Source organism: Bos grunniens, chromosome 1 (genome assembly GCF_055505025.1).
Source record: "Bos grunniens cultivar Pamir isolate PY7600 chromosome 1, Bosgru_T2T1.0, whole genome shotgun sequence".
Lineage (NCBI taxonomy): Eukaryota > Metazoa > Chordata > Mammalia > Artiodactyla > Bovidae > Bos > Bos grunniens.
In genome coordinates this window covers 47,181,505-47,198,492 of record NC_141165.1, presented here as the reverse complement: position 1 = coordinate 47,198,492, position 16,988 = coordinate 47,181,505, and the positions used below count along the sequence as shown (strand labels likewise).

The 16,988-nt window shown below is 41.7% G+C and overlaps 1 protein-coding gene across 8 annotated transcripts in view; it reads left to right on the top strand.

Annotated features, from left to right (window-relative positions):
- VEPH1 (ventricular zone expressed PH domain containing 1) overlaps positions 1-16,988 on the top strand; it is a 300,739-nt gene that overhangs the window by 247,212 nt on the left and 36,539 nt on the right. For all 8 annotated transcript variants that reach the window (XM_086391814.1, XM_086391800.1, XM_086391821.1 and 5 more), the window contains one exon: positions 16,538-16,655. In XM_086391814.1, coding sequence (XP_086247940.1) covers positions 16,538-16,655 — 118 coding nt within the window. The remainder of the gene's footprint in view (positions 1-16,537; positions 16,656-16,988) is intronic.

Sequence of the window (16,988 nt, the reverse complement as noted above, 5' to 3'; positions counted from 1 at the left end):
AGCATTAACAAATTTTTGACATAGAGTAGGGCTATTTTTCATTCCCTGGGGCAACACTTTCCATTGAAACCTTAAATGAGGCTGTTTAAAATTTTCTGCTGGTAAACTAAAGGCAAATCGCTTTTTATCCTCAGCATTTAAGGGGATGGTGAAAAAACAATCTTGTAAATCAATTACGATTATATTATATCCCTCTGGGACGGCTACAGGGGAAGGGAGTCCAGGTTGTAGGGCCCCCATGTCCTCCATGGTGGCATTAATGGCTCTTAAATCCTGTAAAAGTCTCCATTTACCAGATTTTTTCTTAATGACAAAAATAGGAGTATTCCAGGGGCTATTGGAGGGCTCAATATGTCCCAATTCTAGTTGTTCAGAAATTAACGCTTTGGCTGCCAGTAGTTTTTCTTTAGTCAGAGGCCATTGTTCTACCCACACTGGGTCCTGAGATTTCCAAGTAATGGGGTCGGCAGCAAAAACAATGGCCTCCATCAAAAATTTGGATACCCTAATCCAGCACGGAACTTTCGAGGAGCAGGGCAAATCAGCTCAGTTATTCCTGTCTGCTGTTTACCTAACCCTTTTGAAGGGTCATAGCCCATTTGTAGCATTTGAAAAGTTACTTTATCATCAGGGCTAAAAAGTAACATGCCCACTTGAGACAGCACATCTCTCCCCCACAGGGAAAAGGGGAGCGAAGGAATCACATATGGTTGGAATGTTCCACGGGTATTCTCAAATTGCCAGTCTAAAATTTTTGCACTTTTAGCTACTGCAGGAGCTCTTCCTATGCCCACCAAATCATTTTCAGTAGTATGTGTGGGCCAGGAACTGGGCCAGTCTTTCCCAGAAATACAAGAAACGTCTGCTCCTGTATCTAATAGTCCTTCAATAGACTTGCCACTAACGAAAATAGATTTCATAGGACGCTTCTTAGTAATTTCTGTTACCCAAAAAGCCATGTCACTAGATCCAAATCCTTTGTCCTGCCTTTCCTTTTGGGTGGCTGTTTGCCCAATTGCAGTATGATAAGGCAAAAGTAAAAGTTGGGCTATTCTCTGTCCCTGATGTATTTGGAAAGTTTTAGTTGGGGGTGAAATCATTATCTGAATTTCTCCTGTATAATCTGAGTCAATTACTCCAGGAATAATTGTAAGACCTTGCATAGCTAAGGAACTTCTGCCTAATATAATTCCTACCAAGCCAGTTGGTAATGGGCCTTTAACTCCTGTAGGGATTTTAATAGTGGGGCTATCTGGAGTTAATATTGTTGAGGTGGTGGAACTGAGGTCCAGTCCTGCACTGCCTGGGGTTGCTCTGATGAGCTCTGCGACGGGACGAAGGGAATGAATGGGTTCAGTGAGGCTGCCCCAATCGTTGTCGGGGCCTGGGGCTGGCCCCTCAACCCGTTTCCCGACTGCTGGTCGGGGCCTAAAAAGACTCCATTTCTATGAAATCTTGACCTACAGTCCCTTGCCCAATGATATCCTCTCTGGCAGCGAGGACAGAGAGACCTAGGATACGTGGGCTGGGGGGCAGGATTTTGCAGAGCAGACACGACTGGTTGGGCAGGGTTAGGCGGATAAGAACTAGGTGGTCTTTGAGGGCAGGCACGAGAAATGTGTCCCACCTGACCACAGGAAAAACAAGTTCTAGGCAATGCATTCCTATTTTGGTTATTGGGATCGCCTTGTGTTGGTTTATTCTTATTAGTAAAAAAGGATTGGACTGCTTGCTGATAGGAATTCCCTTTCATTGCTGCAGCTATAGCAACACCCTGTAGCATTGACGGTCCTACATCTGCACACTGCTTTATATAATCAATTAAAGTTCCAGATCTTCTTATAGGGCGTAAAATAGCCTGGCAGGTAGAATTAGCATTTTCAAAGGCCAATTGTTTAGTCAATAATTTGGCTGCCTCAGAATCAGAAATTATTCTCTGGACAGCTTCTGAAAGCCGTGAGACAAAGTCTTCAAATGGCTCTTCTGACTTTTGTTTAATATTAGATAGAGCAGTACCTGATGCATTACCATCGGGCAATGAACGCCAGGCAGTAAAAGCACAATTAGCTACCTGTCGTATAGCAATTTTATCTAATTTCATCTGTTCATTAAGCGAGGGGTAGTCAACTTGTCCAAGTAGCATAGTTTCAGTGATATATTGAAGCTCTCCCTCCTGGTTGCTAAGAGCACACATGCGAGCGAGATCATCATATTCAGATTTCCAGAGTATGAAATGTCCTCCAGACAGGCAGGCCCTAGCAATTGTTTTCCATTCTCGAGGTGTTAACCATTGACCTGCTAAATTTTCTACCAGCTGCATCGTGTATGGGGCTTTAGGCCCATACGAGACACATGCATTTTTAAGTTCTTTTACCAATTGAAAAGAAACGGGCTCCCAGCCGAGAGCCTTTTGTTCGTCTTCATCATTGTCAAAAATTAAAGGGAAACAAGCCTGGAGTTGGGGATCGAATTTGTCGCCAGGGGCAGAAAAGACCCGTCTCTGTCTCCGTGGAATCGATAGTGGAGCATTCCCACTTCGATAAGGAGGTGGCGGAAGTGTTATGGGTTTAATATCTTGTGGCCTGCATTTCATGTCCTTCGGTATGGGACCTGCTTGGCTTGGTATGGGAGGTGGTGGCAAAGACATAGGTTCCGTATTTCCTGCTCTGTACTCTGGAGCTCTTTGGACTGTTTGGTATTCAGAGGTTACAAATGGATTAACTGGGAAGGTGTCCTGTGAATTCCTAGGGGCATATGGCCTGATAGGAGAAATTTCCCTTAGGCTCCTTGGAGCAGATGGCCTGATAGGGGAAGTTTCTCTTAGGCTTTTTGGGGCGTCTTTGTTTAAGAGATGCCAATCTTCATCGGAGTGATATTTAGCTGTTATCTCATCTAAATTCTCTTTTCCTTTTGGGGAAGACTGATCTCCTTTCTCATCCCTGTCTTTAAGTTGTTCCTGAGTAGTCATGGCTGCTAACATTTTTCTTAGTTGCCGATAGTCAGGCGGGTCTTCGTTTTTCTCATTTTCCTCAGGTTTAACTACAGTTTCAGCCTCATTTTCCTCTTTAACGGTTACTCTTTTAGATTCAGGGGCAGGTTTAGCTACAGCATTTTCTTCACTATCCCTTTTAAGATGTACTTTTTCTGAATCCGGGGCAGGGTCTAAGACATCTCTAATGATATTCCATAAGGAAAAGGTGTCATTAGGCACCTTTTCTGAGCCATGTTCGGCATGGTAAGTTTTTAGCTGTTTTCCTACTTTCTCCCAGACATCTAAGTTAACAGAGCCTTCATCTGGAAACCAGGGACAATGCTCTTGTACAAAGGAAAAAAATGATTGAATGGTAGATTTTTTAACTTTGATTCCTCTTTTATTTAATAACTGTAAAATTACTCCTATAAAGAGCTGTCTTTCATTTGATTCAGTGTTACCCATGTCAGAAAATTAAATATAATAGAAGATAAAGCTTTTAGCTTTTTAAAAGATCAGGCTCTTCTTTGGCCTTTTAACTTCAGAAAACCGTTTTCTTTCTCTAAGTCTAACTCTTTAACACTTTCAACACTTCCCACTCCTCTCGCCCTGTCTATCCTACAGGGGGGTCCGCGGCACCCTTGAGTGGGGTCCTAGCCGTCCCGAACACTGGAAGAACAATAGGGCTGGTGACCCAGATTGTTCCGGGGGAGGAACAGTAGGCTGGTGACCCAAACTGTTCCAAGGGAGGAGCAGTAGGGCTGGTCACCCAAACTGCTCCGTGGGGGAACAAGAGGGCTGGTCACCCAGTTGTTCCGAGAACGGGGAGCAATAGGGCTGATGGCTCTGATTGCTTTGGGGAGCTTACCTTCGAAAGTCCCTGTTCGGGCGCCACCTGCCGGGGACCAGCCCCGGCTGAACCAGGGTATTCGAAGGAGAGACGGCGTAGGCGAAGATCAGGAAACAATTGCTTAATTAAACGTTAATTAAGGATATAAAGAGTAATAGAATGAGGATAGCTCAGTAAAATTCAGTGAAGAAAAGAGGCTGAAATAAGGATAGCTCAGTAGGAAAATTCACTGAAGAAAAGAGACTGAATAAAATTCCAAAGCAGGGAATTAATGTCACCTACGAAGGCCGCAGGCGTCCTCCCGTTCTCCCGAAGGAGAGGAGACACTAAGGCCTCCCCGGTCGGATCTTAGAAGCCCAGGCAAAATTAGTAGGCTTGACAAGCTTCCCTGCCTCAGAGGAAAAATTTAGCTAGAAGGTGAAAGAAAGAACGACATGGGGACACCAAATTCCGGTGAACAAAAAGGAGGTACTTTATTTTCCAAAGCAGTTTTATACCTTAAGTTGTGCATAGAGGATAATGGGGGAAGGGGTAGAGGCATGCAAAGACAGCAGTTCCTGATCCTTATCGAAGTCAGGCTTTCAAACTTATCATATGCAAAAGTTTAGGTGATTTACATCATCTTCTGGCCAGGAAGCCTGTTAACATTTTAAGAAACTTATTTTTCTCTAAAGGTGATTATTTTAAAGTCAGGCGCCAGCCTCCAAAAAGCATTGGAGAAAGTTGCATTCCTATAGGGCAAAGGTGAGGTGGGCTCAATCAAGAAAAGAATTAACTCAAGGGTCCAAGATTATAAACATTGAGGCGACTGCTTACATTTCTATACACCCATTATATCAATCAATACACCGCCAAGGACACAGTAGGTAAGGGATATGGAGACTTAGCAGCAAACATTGGCCCAACAAGTGAAAAACCCTTCACCAATACAATTTCTAATCAATCTTTTAACTACTCAAAGGAATCTGTGTTTAGACAGTTTAGAACATCTCCTGCCTCTCACAGTTGGGAGGCTCTGAACAATCACATGTTGCCGGAAAAAACCTATTCAGGCAGGCTAGAGGACTTCCAAAGGAGTTTGTAGGTTGAAACACTGTCACACCCAAGAATTATTAACTGGAGCTGTAAGCTAACTCTTTTTGCAGAGAGAGGTAGTGGGGGACAGCCCCCCGTAAAGTCAGAGGTGTAGGTGACAGCACAAAGCAGAAAGTAGGCAGACTCTGGTTTTGGGGGTAGATTGCTCGAGAATTTCCAGGGAGACTCCTGAGGCTTGATCCCGCCTTTGCGTATGCCGAGCCTCCTTCCTCATGACCTTTGTCATGGGCGGAGTTCCTCACGCTGGCTACCGGCAGTGATAGAATTCCAGTTGAGCTATTCCAGATCCTGAAAAGTGCTGCACTCAATATGCAATATGCACTCAATATGCAATATGCCGGCTCCCGGCATACATATATTTATCTAGCTAAGAGGCAAAAAACACTGTTTTATATGCATAAAAAGGAGCTTATCTTACCTTGTTCATATCATCATCATTATCACTACTTTGTATTATTTCTCTACAGTTTACAAAGTAGCGGAATTACCCTGAATTGATTTGTGGCAACAGCTTGCTGAAGGAAGCAGCTTAAGGATCACAGTCATTGTACAGACTGAGAAGTACATTGAAAGAGCCTAGAAATTAAGATATTTCCCAAGAATTGCCAGTGAATGACAGTAGTAGGGCTCAAACTCAGATCTTCTGGCTCCAAAACCTGCATTCTTTATACCATCCCACTGTGCAGAAAAGAAACCTTATTTCTAAGTTTCACTTCTGTCATTTAAGCCATTCAGTGATTTAGATTGGTTTGTTTTCTAAAACAAAAGAGTAGAACCTGTTTCAAGCACTTTGCATTTCGTGTCTTTGTCTCTTGAGTTTGAAGAGCTAGATTAAAAGAAGCTTTCATGTGGAGCCCCCCACAACAAGAATGGATGCAAAAAATCAGGAGAAATAGATGGTCCTTTAACAACCTTCACCACCAAGGCCAGCCTCACACATGCTAGATGAGGAGATCCCTCTATGAGGAATTTGAGGGGTACCAAGGAATCTCCCCAACACATGCAGAACCTTTCTTCCTCACAGATTCTAATCCCTGCCAGTCTCTTTGATTCACTGAACTGTGTTCTCTGCCTCACTTTTATTTTTTATTAAGTTATGAAATAACTGACATTCAGGGAAGCACAGAAAGATGATATCCATTCCTACCACAAGATAGAAGAGATGTTTGCATTTCCTTCCATATTTACTTCAAATATTTTCCTTTATGAAAAGGAAATACTGCAAATACTCTCCTGAGGTTGGTGCGTATTATTTCCATGGTGCCTCAGATGGTAAAGAAGACACCTGCAGTGCAGGAGACCAGGGTTCGATCCATGGGTTAGGAAGATCCTCTGGAGAAGGGAATGGAAATCCGCTCCAGTATTCTTGCTGGAAGAATCCCACGGACAGAGGAGCCTGGAGGGCTACAGTCCATAGAGTTGCAAAGAGTCGGACACGACTAAGCACATTGTTTTTGAATTTTACCATATGCATTTATCTTTTGCAATATGTTATTTATGTCTTGAAAATATATCTGTTCATACATGTAGATCTAGCTCATTCCTTTTAATATCTGTGGAATTTTTCATTGTGTAAAGAAATCAGAGTTTGCTTTATCCCTTTCTCTACTGAGGGATAATTCAACTGGGTAGTTCAACTTACCACGGCTGCCTTGATCTCTACTACTTCACCAGTGCTTAGCATTGTGCTGTATCTGTTGAAAGGCAAATGGAGACATCTAAAGTTTCCATATCAGGGGAAGCAATGCCTTCTCATTAAGTCCAGGATAGAGTCAGTTTTATCTCTTTCGTCACTGCTCCAAGTAGTAAAGTGAAAGTAAAAGTGAAAGTCACTCAATCGTGTCCAACTCTTTGCGACTCCATGGACTGTCCGTGGAATTCTCTAGGCCAGAATACTGGAGTGGGTAGCCTTTCCCTTCTCCAAGGGATCTTCCCAACCCAGGGATTGAACCCAGGTCTCTTGCATTGCAGGCAGATTCTTTACCAGCTGAGCCACAAGGGAAGCCCCCAAGTAGTAAACATGTCAACAAAATGATCATTTTTAAAGTAAAATTAGACCCTGGTCAAATGTCGATATGCATTGTTGTTGTTCCGTTGCTAAGTCGTGTCCGACTCTGCGACTCCATGGACTACAGCACACCAGGCTTCCCTGTCCTTCACCATCTCCCAGAGCTTGGTCAGACTCATGTCCGCTGAGTCAGTGATGCCATCCAACCATCTCATTCTCTGATATGCATTTAGCCTATTAAAATAATTGTACCTAGAAAGAGTGATCTGATTCCCAGAAACTCGAATGCCTCCGATGACAGCAGCATGTAAAAATGGAGAAAAATACAGTGTTTTCTGCAGAAGTGTGGTTGATTTTCCCTACGGTTTAAGAAGCAGTGGTTTAAGAAGTTACTGGAGACTGTTGCCAGCCCCTTTTGCAATCAAGCCATGATAATTGCGGTCACCACAAGCATGGCCTATTTCATGCATGAGAAAGGACTGTTGGATGGTAATTCCTCGAAAAACTTCAGAGTGTAGAAAGACCTTCCATTGTGATGTGGAAAAGGAATTCTTCATACTGTGCTGGTGGGAATGTAAACTGGACAGCCAACCTGAAGAGCAGTTTATCAGAACCCAGTGAAATTAAAGATATGTATAACGTTAACTTTTTAATATCTCGTGAAAACAAGGTTTGTGGAGCAGAGATTATTATTTATAGCAAATAACCTCACGGGTTCTCCTTTGCCTCAGTTTTTTACCCTCATGCAACATGATGAAAACCAAAAGTCATCCTACACATAGCAGGGTCTGCATTATAGGTAAAAGGAAAGGAAAATGTTAGTCGCTAAGTCATGTCCAACTCTTTGCAACTCCATGGACTGTAGCTCACCAGGCTCCTCTGTCCATGGGATTCTCCAGGCAAGAATACTGCAGTGGGTTGCCATTTCCTTCTCCAGGGGATCTTCCCAAACCAGGGATCAAACTCAGGCCTCCTGCATTGCAGGCAGATTCTTTACTGTCTGAGCCAGCAGGGTATTATAGATAAGGAACCCTGAAAATATGAATCTGGATACTTATATAGGAGAGGAACAGCACCTCCACTCTTCTGAAAGAAAGAGAGAAAAATCTTTGCTCCTTGGAAAGGATTCTGGGTTCTTACTCTTACCTTTTGGGATGCAGATAAGTCGTTCCAGTGGAGAGTGAGACTTGTGTCTCCAGCTTGATAAACCAAGAATGTCTCCAAATCCTGGGTCTTATCCCCACCTTGAAATGTGAACATACACATACATCTGGGAAGATAAGTCTCTCTGGATAGTCTTTCATTTTCTGATTAGTTATGAATTAACTTCTGAAGCTTGTCCTTTTAGCCCAGGTCCTAAGTTTCAGTAAAAATTTTCTCAGAAAGCCCAAGCTGTGCAGAACCATAAAAACGTTTTCTTTGTATTCTTACATATGCCCTGTAATCCAGCAATTTCACTCCTAAATGATTATCTCATAAAAATTCTTGCTCATGTCCACAAGGAGACAGGTATGATGAGAATATTCATTACTGCATGGTCTGTCTAGGTGCAGAGGTAGAGACTCCCTTGATGCCCATTCCTAGGAGAATGGTGAGATAAAATGTGGTGGATGGTGAAGAGGTACTAGGAAATCACATTGCAGCAGTAGAGGCAACAAACTAAATACACATACAAACCATGTAGAGATCTTGAGTGAAGCAAGTGAAAAATAGAATGTAGTCTACAGCATAATGTGTTTGTGAAAATGTCAAATACCTTAAACATTGCTACCTATTTTTCAGGAATACATATCTATTCAAAGACATATATCAAACTCCCAAGACGGAGAACTTACATAAAGTGGAGGAGGGAGTGGCGGTCTAAGAATGAGAGAGTATCAGGGATAAAGGAGGAAATTTTTTTTTAATGTATTTTTTTATTTGATTGCACTGGGTCTTAGCTGCGGCATGTGGAATCTAGTTTCCTGACCAGGGATCAAACTCAGGTCCCTTGCATTGGAAACAGTCTTAGCCACTGGACCACCAAGGAAGTCCTTGAAGGAGGAAGATTAAGATAAGAGAAGGACCTCGTGCCCCAACAAAATAACATACAGAGCTGAGGAGTATGGTTATCTCACTGCTGCTGCTAAGTCACTTCAGTTGTGTCCGACTCTGTGCGACCCCACAGACAGCAGCCCACCAGGCTCCCCCATCCCTAGGATTCTCCAGGCAAGAACACTGGAGTGGGTTGCCATTTCCTTCTCCAATGCATGAAAGTGAAAAGTGAAAGTGAAGTCAGTTGTGTCCGACCCTTAGCAACCCCATGGACTGCAGCCTACCAGGCTCCTGCACCCATTTGATTTTCCAGGCAAGAGTACTGGAGTGGGTTGCCATTGCCTTCTCCGGTTATCTCACTAATGGATTCCAAATGAGGAAAAAGAAAGCCTGCCCAATGAGTTTTTCCACATCAGCACCCTCTGTGGTCTGGTACCACATAGTAATACATAATAGTCCCAGATGCTCAGTACATAGTTGTTAAATACAGGTGGCAACCACTGATTAGGAAAAAAAAGTAAATAACTGTAATTTTTTGCTTTCCAGTATGAAAGGAGATTCCGTGGGAAGGTGGGCTTTTGTTGATAATAGTTCTAGTGATTACGTTCGCTCTGACACTCTAGATGTGCCAACGTTTTCTTGACACTTGAACAGTCGTAGTCTTTTGCACTTGCTTTCACTCTGGTAACAGATACTTTGCCTTTAACGGACTAAAGTTTAAAAGAAATTGGATCCTTAAATAAATTAATTATGGGTTTATCAAACATTTACGAAGCCTCTTCACCCAGTGTGCCACCTTTATTTTGACTCAGTCCATATGCTTATATTTACTTTTCCATACAAGTTTACTTTATTTAAACTCCTGTCATGTTTACTGCCACCTTTCTGTAGTTTAAAAAAAAAATCACTTTTACTGTCCTTAGATGAGTGTGAAAATTTGACTTTTTGAATCAAAACAAATATCCTATCATATTTATTGGTTCTTGAATGAAAGAATTCTTTTAAAAAAAAACTCTCTTAAATAAATCAAACATGAATGCTTTCTTCCAGCCACTTTAAGCCAGAACCATAGAACTGTCACTACTTGCTAGGAAACAGTTCAGTTCTTCCCAACACTCTGGGATTCAAAAAATAAGAAGTCAAGTCTGTTTCATGATCTATAGTAATAGGAAAAAGCTTGCCACTTTGACCTCAAATACTCATGTGTACTTAGAATTCTTTTCCTAATCAGGGATGGAAAAAGGAGAGACGATGGGACATAGCACATATGGGACATCCGTGTTGAATACTGGAACACGCTGTGAGCTCCTCAAGGTCAGCACCCTTGCTGCATCTGCTCAGTCTGTCTTCCAGACATTGCACACCTCCCTCCCCACACATTCAACCTCCTGCCAAGTCTCAAATGGGTCCCAACAAGTTCAGTATTCATGCCTCAACTCTTCCTTCCATATTGCAAAATTTGGAATAAAAAAGTCTCTGATTATCAGGAATGAAATTTTTACTCTTGCAACCAGATTGTGTATTTTGTCATATGAAACCAAAGTATTGTGGAAAAGTATGAACATATGCACATGAGGATGGACAAATTCCTCAAATATCAATTAATGGAGATGAATCAGCCATCCTTGCCTCTATTCCCAGGGGTGTAGGATTAATTTCCCAGTCAGTGCATGTCAGAATAACTTGCAGAGCTTGTTTAGAAATGCACGTTACCAGGCCCAAACTCAGACTTATAAGGTTAAGTTTCAGAGGCAGACCTGTATCTGATGTTTGTAACAGTTTTCCCAGGGACTCCTGATGCCAATACCTCCTGAGAACTGGAGATCCAGAAAAGCTGAAGGTCTTGAAAACAAGCAGTCAACATGCTATATTGATGGATTCAGGCATTCTCCTTCAGTTACTACATTTTATTCTAAAAGCTTGTTTTATAGTATTAGATAAAATGAATTCCTATAATATGCATAGTTGTTGTTCAGTCACTCAGTCATCTCCCACTCTTTGAGACCCATTGTACTACATGCCATGCTTCCTTGTCCTTCACTATCTCCCAGAGTTTGCTCAAACTCATGTCCATTGAGTTGGTGATGCCATCCAACCATCTCCTCCTGTCACTCCCTTCTCCTCCTGCCCTCAATCTTTCCCAGCAAGAGAGTCTTCCAATGAGTTGGCTCTTTGCATCAGCTGGCCAAAGTATTGGAGCTTCAGCTTCAGCATCAGTCCTTCCAATCAATACTCAAGTTTGATTTCATTTAGGATTGACTGGTTTGATCTCCTTGCTGTCCAGGTGATTCTCAAGAGTCTTCTCCAACACCACAGTTTGAAAGCATCAGTTCTTCCACACTCAGCCTTGTTTATGATCCAACTCTCATCCATACATGACTGGAAAAACCACATTTTTGACTAGACAGACCTTTGTTGGCAAATTGATGTCTCTTTTTATAAATACACAGTCTAGGTTTGTCATAGCTTTTCTTCAAGGACCAAGTGTCTTTTAATATGCATAGAGATAATAAAAATAATACTTATTTTTAAAATAAGTATTTCTAAAAGGGCTTAGTGGTCATGCTGAATAGACATGAAAATTGAAAATCTAAATGCTACTGTTGATATGTGTCTTAACTAACAAAAATTTAGAAAAATTCATTGAATAGCTCCTATAGGCAAAGTGCTATACTAATTAATTTCAGAAACTACAAAACCATGTAGAAATCAGTCTTCTTGTGAAGGTGCTTTAATCCAGTTGAGAGCCAAAAAAGTCACATCAGAAGATTAATAATAACCTCATCCAAACACGAATAAAGGTGCATTCCAGTTTCCCTCTGTGAGAAGTGCTGTGAACCCAGTGGATTACCCTATGTCTTTGGCATACAGGGCTGTGTCTCTTACATCTATATATCCTTGGTTCCTGACAACAGGTGCTGTTAATACTAAGGGATTTGACTTGAATTCAACAGAGATGTTTCTCAGAAATTGAAATAAATTTTTAAAATTAGAGCATAAATATTCTTTAGTGTCTCTTTTGCTAGTTTGTTCATTCAACATACGGTGTTTCTTACAAGACAGTTTGCCTACAGAATGTAGGACAACATAAGTAATAAAAAGATGAACAATATAGAGGTGAATCATTAATTTTCTTCCCTCAATAAGTTTATTTCACACCCCAAACTCCATATAGTTAGAACATGTACAATAGAAATAACCATAAAGACAAAAAGCATTACTATTGTGTGAAAATATTGAAGATTGTTTTAAAAATAACTCTTTACATTTCTTAAAACATGCTTAAAGTATGTGCCAAGAGTTGATCCTATTAACCATAAGTGCACGGAGCACATGAGGCAATCCTATGTTTTGTATCTGTGCAAAAATACTGTTAGAACAGAATTTAAATGTGCCAGAAGCCAAAGTTCTTCCAGATGTATGCTTTCACTGATTTCTGGAAAATTGTTTCTCAATCCCCTCTCCCAGTACATAGACCACATTCTAAGATGGAGAGGCCACTTTGCACTTTTACAGAATCCATGGCATTAACTCATGCTGTCACTGTCATCAAAACGATGTTGTAAATATCCACTCATCTTTTCAAACTGGCTGGTGTAGTTTTCCTCTAGGGAGCTTCACAAAAGACTTTTTATATAGTTTTCCAAATTCCTACTCCCGTTAAGTTTTTCTTTCCCTAAACCTGGAGAAATATTTGCTTAATCAGCTGTTCAGAAACATCATTTTTCCCTTCATAGGCTTTTATCCCTCTTGAATTAGACAATGATTATCAAGAAAATCCTTCTTAGTGCATGTTTACTATGATTATGTATCTTTTTATTTAAGTCAACAGAAATAATACAGACTTCAATATCCTTTGAGTTTTATTGAGGCCTGATCTGGGGTGTACTTGAAAGAATGTGACCCCTCTAAGTAGAAGCATCATTTTCATTGAATATTGGCCAAGAGTGTCACCTTCTCCTCTTCTTCACAATGTAGTCTAGGTATTGATGCCCAAAACTGCATAACAAATTACTACAAACCTAGCAGCTTAAAACAACATCAGGAGTCTGCTTGTGGCGTTGCTGGGTCCTCCACTCATGGTCTCACAAGGCTGCAATCAAGGTATTGACCAGGCTGTGTTCTCACTCAGGGAGCTGTGTTTCTCATCGAATGGAAAGGGTCAGCTTTCCATTTCCAGGCTTGCTCAGGGTGCTGGGAGAAATTTGGTGGAGGGTCATAGGACTAAAGGACTGGCTCTGTTACTGGCTGTTGTCTGAAGGCTGCCACTAGGTCCTAGCAGCCACCCACAATTGCCAGCCACATGGCCCTCTCCATAGGCAGTTCACAACATGACAGCTTTCTTCTTCAAGGCCAGCAGGGGAGTTTCTCTATGCATTTGCTGGCAAGATTGGTTTTGTGTGTGTGTGTGTGTTGGGGGAGAGGGTGAGCAGGGATACATAATAATATAATCATGAGATTAATATCCTATCACCATTGCCATATTCTTGGTTAAAAACAAGTTACAGGTCTTTCCCACACTTAAGAGAAATGGGTTATACAAAGAGATGAACACCAGGAGATGGGAATTATTGAAAGGTCACCCTAGGGTGTGTCCAATGCCATTGAATGGAAATATTCAAGGAATGACCCTATCTTGATATAAAATTACTCTTCTAGAGGCTAGTTGCTTAAATGAAGGTTGCAATTCTTTAAACAAATCAATTTTGGTTCTCTTGTCTTTAAAAAAAAAAAAAGAAGAAGCCATATAGCAAATCCTGGGCTTCCCAGGTGGCGCCAGCGGTAAAGAACTCACCTACCAATGCAGGAGACATAAGAGATGCGGGTTCAATCCCTTGGTTGGGAAGATCCCCTGGAGAAGGAAATGGCAACCCACTCCTGTATTGCCTGGAAAATCCCATGGACAGAGCAGCTTGGCAGGCTATAGTCCACAGGATCTCAAAGAGTTGGTCGGACACAACTGAAGCACCTTGCTGTGCTGTGCTTAGCCACTCAGTCGTGTCCGATTCTTTGCGACCCCATGGACTGTAGCCCACCAGGCTCCTCTGTCCATGAGATTCTCCCGGCAAAAGTACTGGAATGGGTTGCCATGCCCTCCTCCAGGGGAATCTTCCAAACCCAGGGATTGAACCTAGGTCTTCCACATTGCAGGTGGATTCTTTAGGGTCTTAACTACCAGAGAAGCCCACTTAGCACATCACAAATCCTAGGCAAGGCCTGGGGAAGCTATAGGACACAGGAGGGTAAAGAAAATAAGTAGGAGAGAGAAATAATGACCTCGATCACACTTAAGAAATCAAAATTCCAAAAATTTAGGTATCTCTAGTTGAATGGCTTGTGTTTGTTTGTTTTGTGATTTATTTTGCTTTGATTTTCCACCAATATTTGGAATTACCTGTGTTTCGTTTGTCTGTCTATTCAAAGTTGACTGTTACTACCAACTTCAGCAGTTCATAGAATTACCATCTACCTTCTTCACTCAGTCTCCTTTGCACAACACTTAAATCCTCTGAAAAAATTTGCTTTTGACTTGAGAACTTGAAGACTGGGATGTTACTTGCCATCTGTCTTAAACTTTGAAAGTAACTTTTTGCCAAGACAAATGTGAATTATGAGCAACAACCTGGGATATTTCTGGTCTCACAACAGGACAAATAAAGGAACCCTGAAGTATTATTTTAAGTACTTTGTTTGCTAGCAGTGCTTGTGGTGAATGAAAAATTGATCCTTAATTGTGTGGGAAAGAGAGAAACGATATGCATACCAATGGCCAAGTATAGACTTCAGAGACTTAGCAGTTTTGAAACTGATATTTATGAACATCTGCTTTTTCCCCATAAATTTTAATATGGATTTCATCCTTTGAAACCTGTAAGATTCCCAGGTGCTTCTTCAGTCTTTATCTTGGAAATACGCTTTTTATTAAAACCGCCTTCTTTTCTATTGAACACATTCAAAATCATTCTTTAAAAACATTTCTTTATAAACAGTGCCTGTTGGAATACCTAAAATATGATATTAAAGGTTAACAACTCAAAAAGCTGTATTCAGCATTGTGAGCCGCCAACATGTCCAGTTCCAGAGCACAAACCATAGCAGTCTTAATAAAGGGTGCTGAGAGGTACTCATTTCTAGTCCCAGTTTATGCTTTTCATTATCCCACAAATATTTATTTAATGCTTGCATGTCTTTAGTGCTAACATTATAGCAGCCAATAAAACAAAGTCCCTGCCTTCATTGGGTTTTTGTCCCAGTGAAGGTAAATGTTCTACAGAATGAATCCCCTTTAAATTTTCATAATACTGTTCATATAGCTCATTGAGAAACTTTGCACAGGGCCTGCAAACCAGTGATGTTCACCCATTCCTGATGTTGGACTAGATGTTGGGAATGCAACTTGTGAACACAGTAGATGTGTTTCTGCTCTCAAGGAACTGAGTTCAGCATACCTGTCTCCTGTGTCAAGAAAAGCAGACCTGAGAGCTTCAGGGTCTTCCCTATTTTAGATCCACCATAAGCAGTGCTACCAGTGCCTCCATCCCCTAGCTCTTGGGCATGCTGAGAGCTGTTACTATGGGTACAAGATGAGAGTGTGGACCAGAGGAAAGGAAATACAATCACAGCTCAATAGAAGACAAACAGATAAGTCAACTGGGCATGTGCGAGGCCAGCAAAGACAATAAACCCCACTTAGGAAAGCAACTTTGTAAGAGTGCAGTTCTGGCCACCCTATAGCAGAGGCTACAAGTCATTTACATAATAGGAGAGCCTCAGGAGGACAGTAGAGCTATTTAATTTGGTTAGGCTAATAGTTTTCCATCCATTTACAGTGTAATGGAACCTCTCTCCTGTGCCTCTTAAATAGGAACACTTTGGCAGGATGCCATAGGGCACATAAAACAGGGTGGTCTTCTCAGTATGTCAGTTCTACTCAACCATTTAGAGGGGAAAAGTTAATTAATTTACAGATTATGGCATTATTTTCCATTAAAACCAATGCAGCCGTATTATGGACTAGAAAATGCAAAGTTTACATCCAATTTTAAGATAAAGTATGAAACTAAAACAGAACTGGAGCCAAGGGCTAAGGGATTAAACACCCCTACACATTTCCATCAGCCCCCTGTGAAGCCAACCTAATAAAAATAATTTTTTGATATGGATAATTGATTCTCAATTCCATGTGAAGTGTAAATAAAAGACAAATCCCCAGAAGCATTCGTTTCGACAGCATTGCCACTCGAATATCCCAGCTTTTTAGAAATTCTTGAGCTGTGGTTAGATGCATGAAAATTCTGGGCCACTTCAGGCTCTGACTTGGCACTCCCTCAAAGAGCAGCCCTGGGGCCTATGCTGGCCACCCTCTGTGTTTAAGAGTAAGAACTCTCTTAGAAGAGTTTGAACTAGCTGCTCTTTTCTAAGATGGGCCATGAGAGGTTTTCTCCATGCTCCCTTCTTGTCATAAGCACTGAATCCGAGCCCTGGCTGTCCTGCGTCCACATCCCATTTGCCCAGTCTCAGAGTGCTGCGTGGCAGGCAGACACACTTATGTTCTTTGTGCTTTGTGTTCCCAAAACAGGATCTGGACCAGGTTCAGCTCCATCTAGAAGAAGTGAGGTTCTTCGACGTGTTTGGCTTCAGTGAAGCAGCAGGAGCATGGCAGTGCTTCATGTGCAACAACCCTGAGAGAGCAACCGGTGAGAGACCCCACCCTCCCCTGGCTGCTAAGAACCACGTGTGCCCCTGGGGTTGCCAGGGTTGCAGGAACCCCACCCTGGTTGGCTTTCTTCTTGCATAAACATCCTAAGTTGGAATAATGCATAGAGGTGTGCCTGACTGCCTCTGCTTTGTGCTGACAAAGGTATCTCACGAAAGTGGGAGTGAGGAAAAGGGAAGATGTTGAAACAGAGAGAAACATAAACCAGAAATGAACAAGAAAACAATGCCCACATCTATATGGCTATCAAGAAAGTGATACTGGCCATCTTACCCCAATAACATTCTTCATTTCAACCCCAGTGACCCTGAGG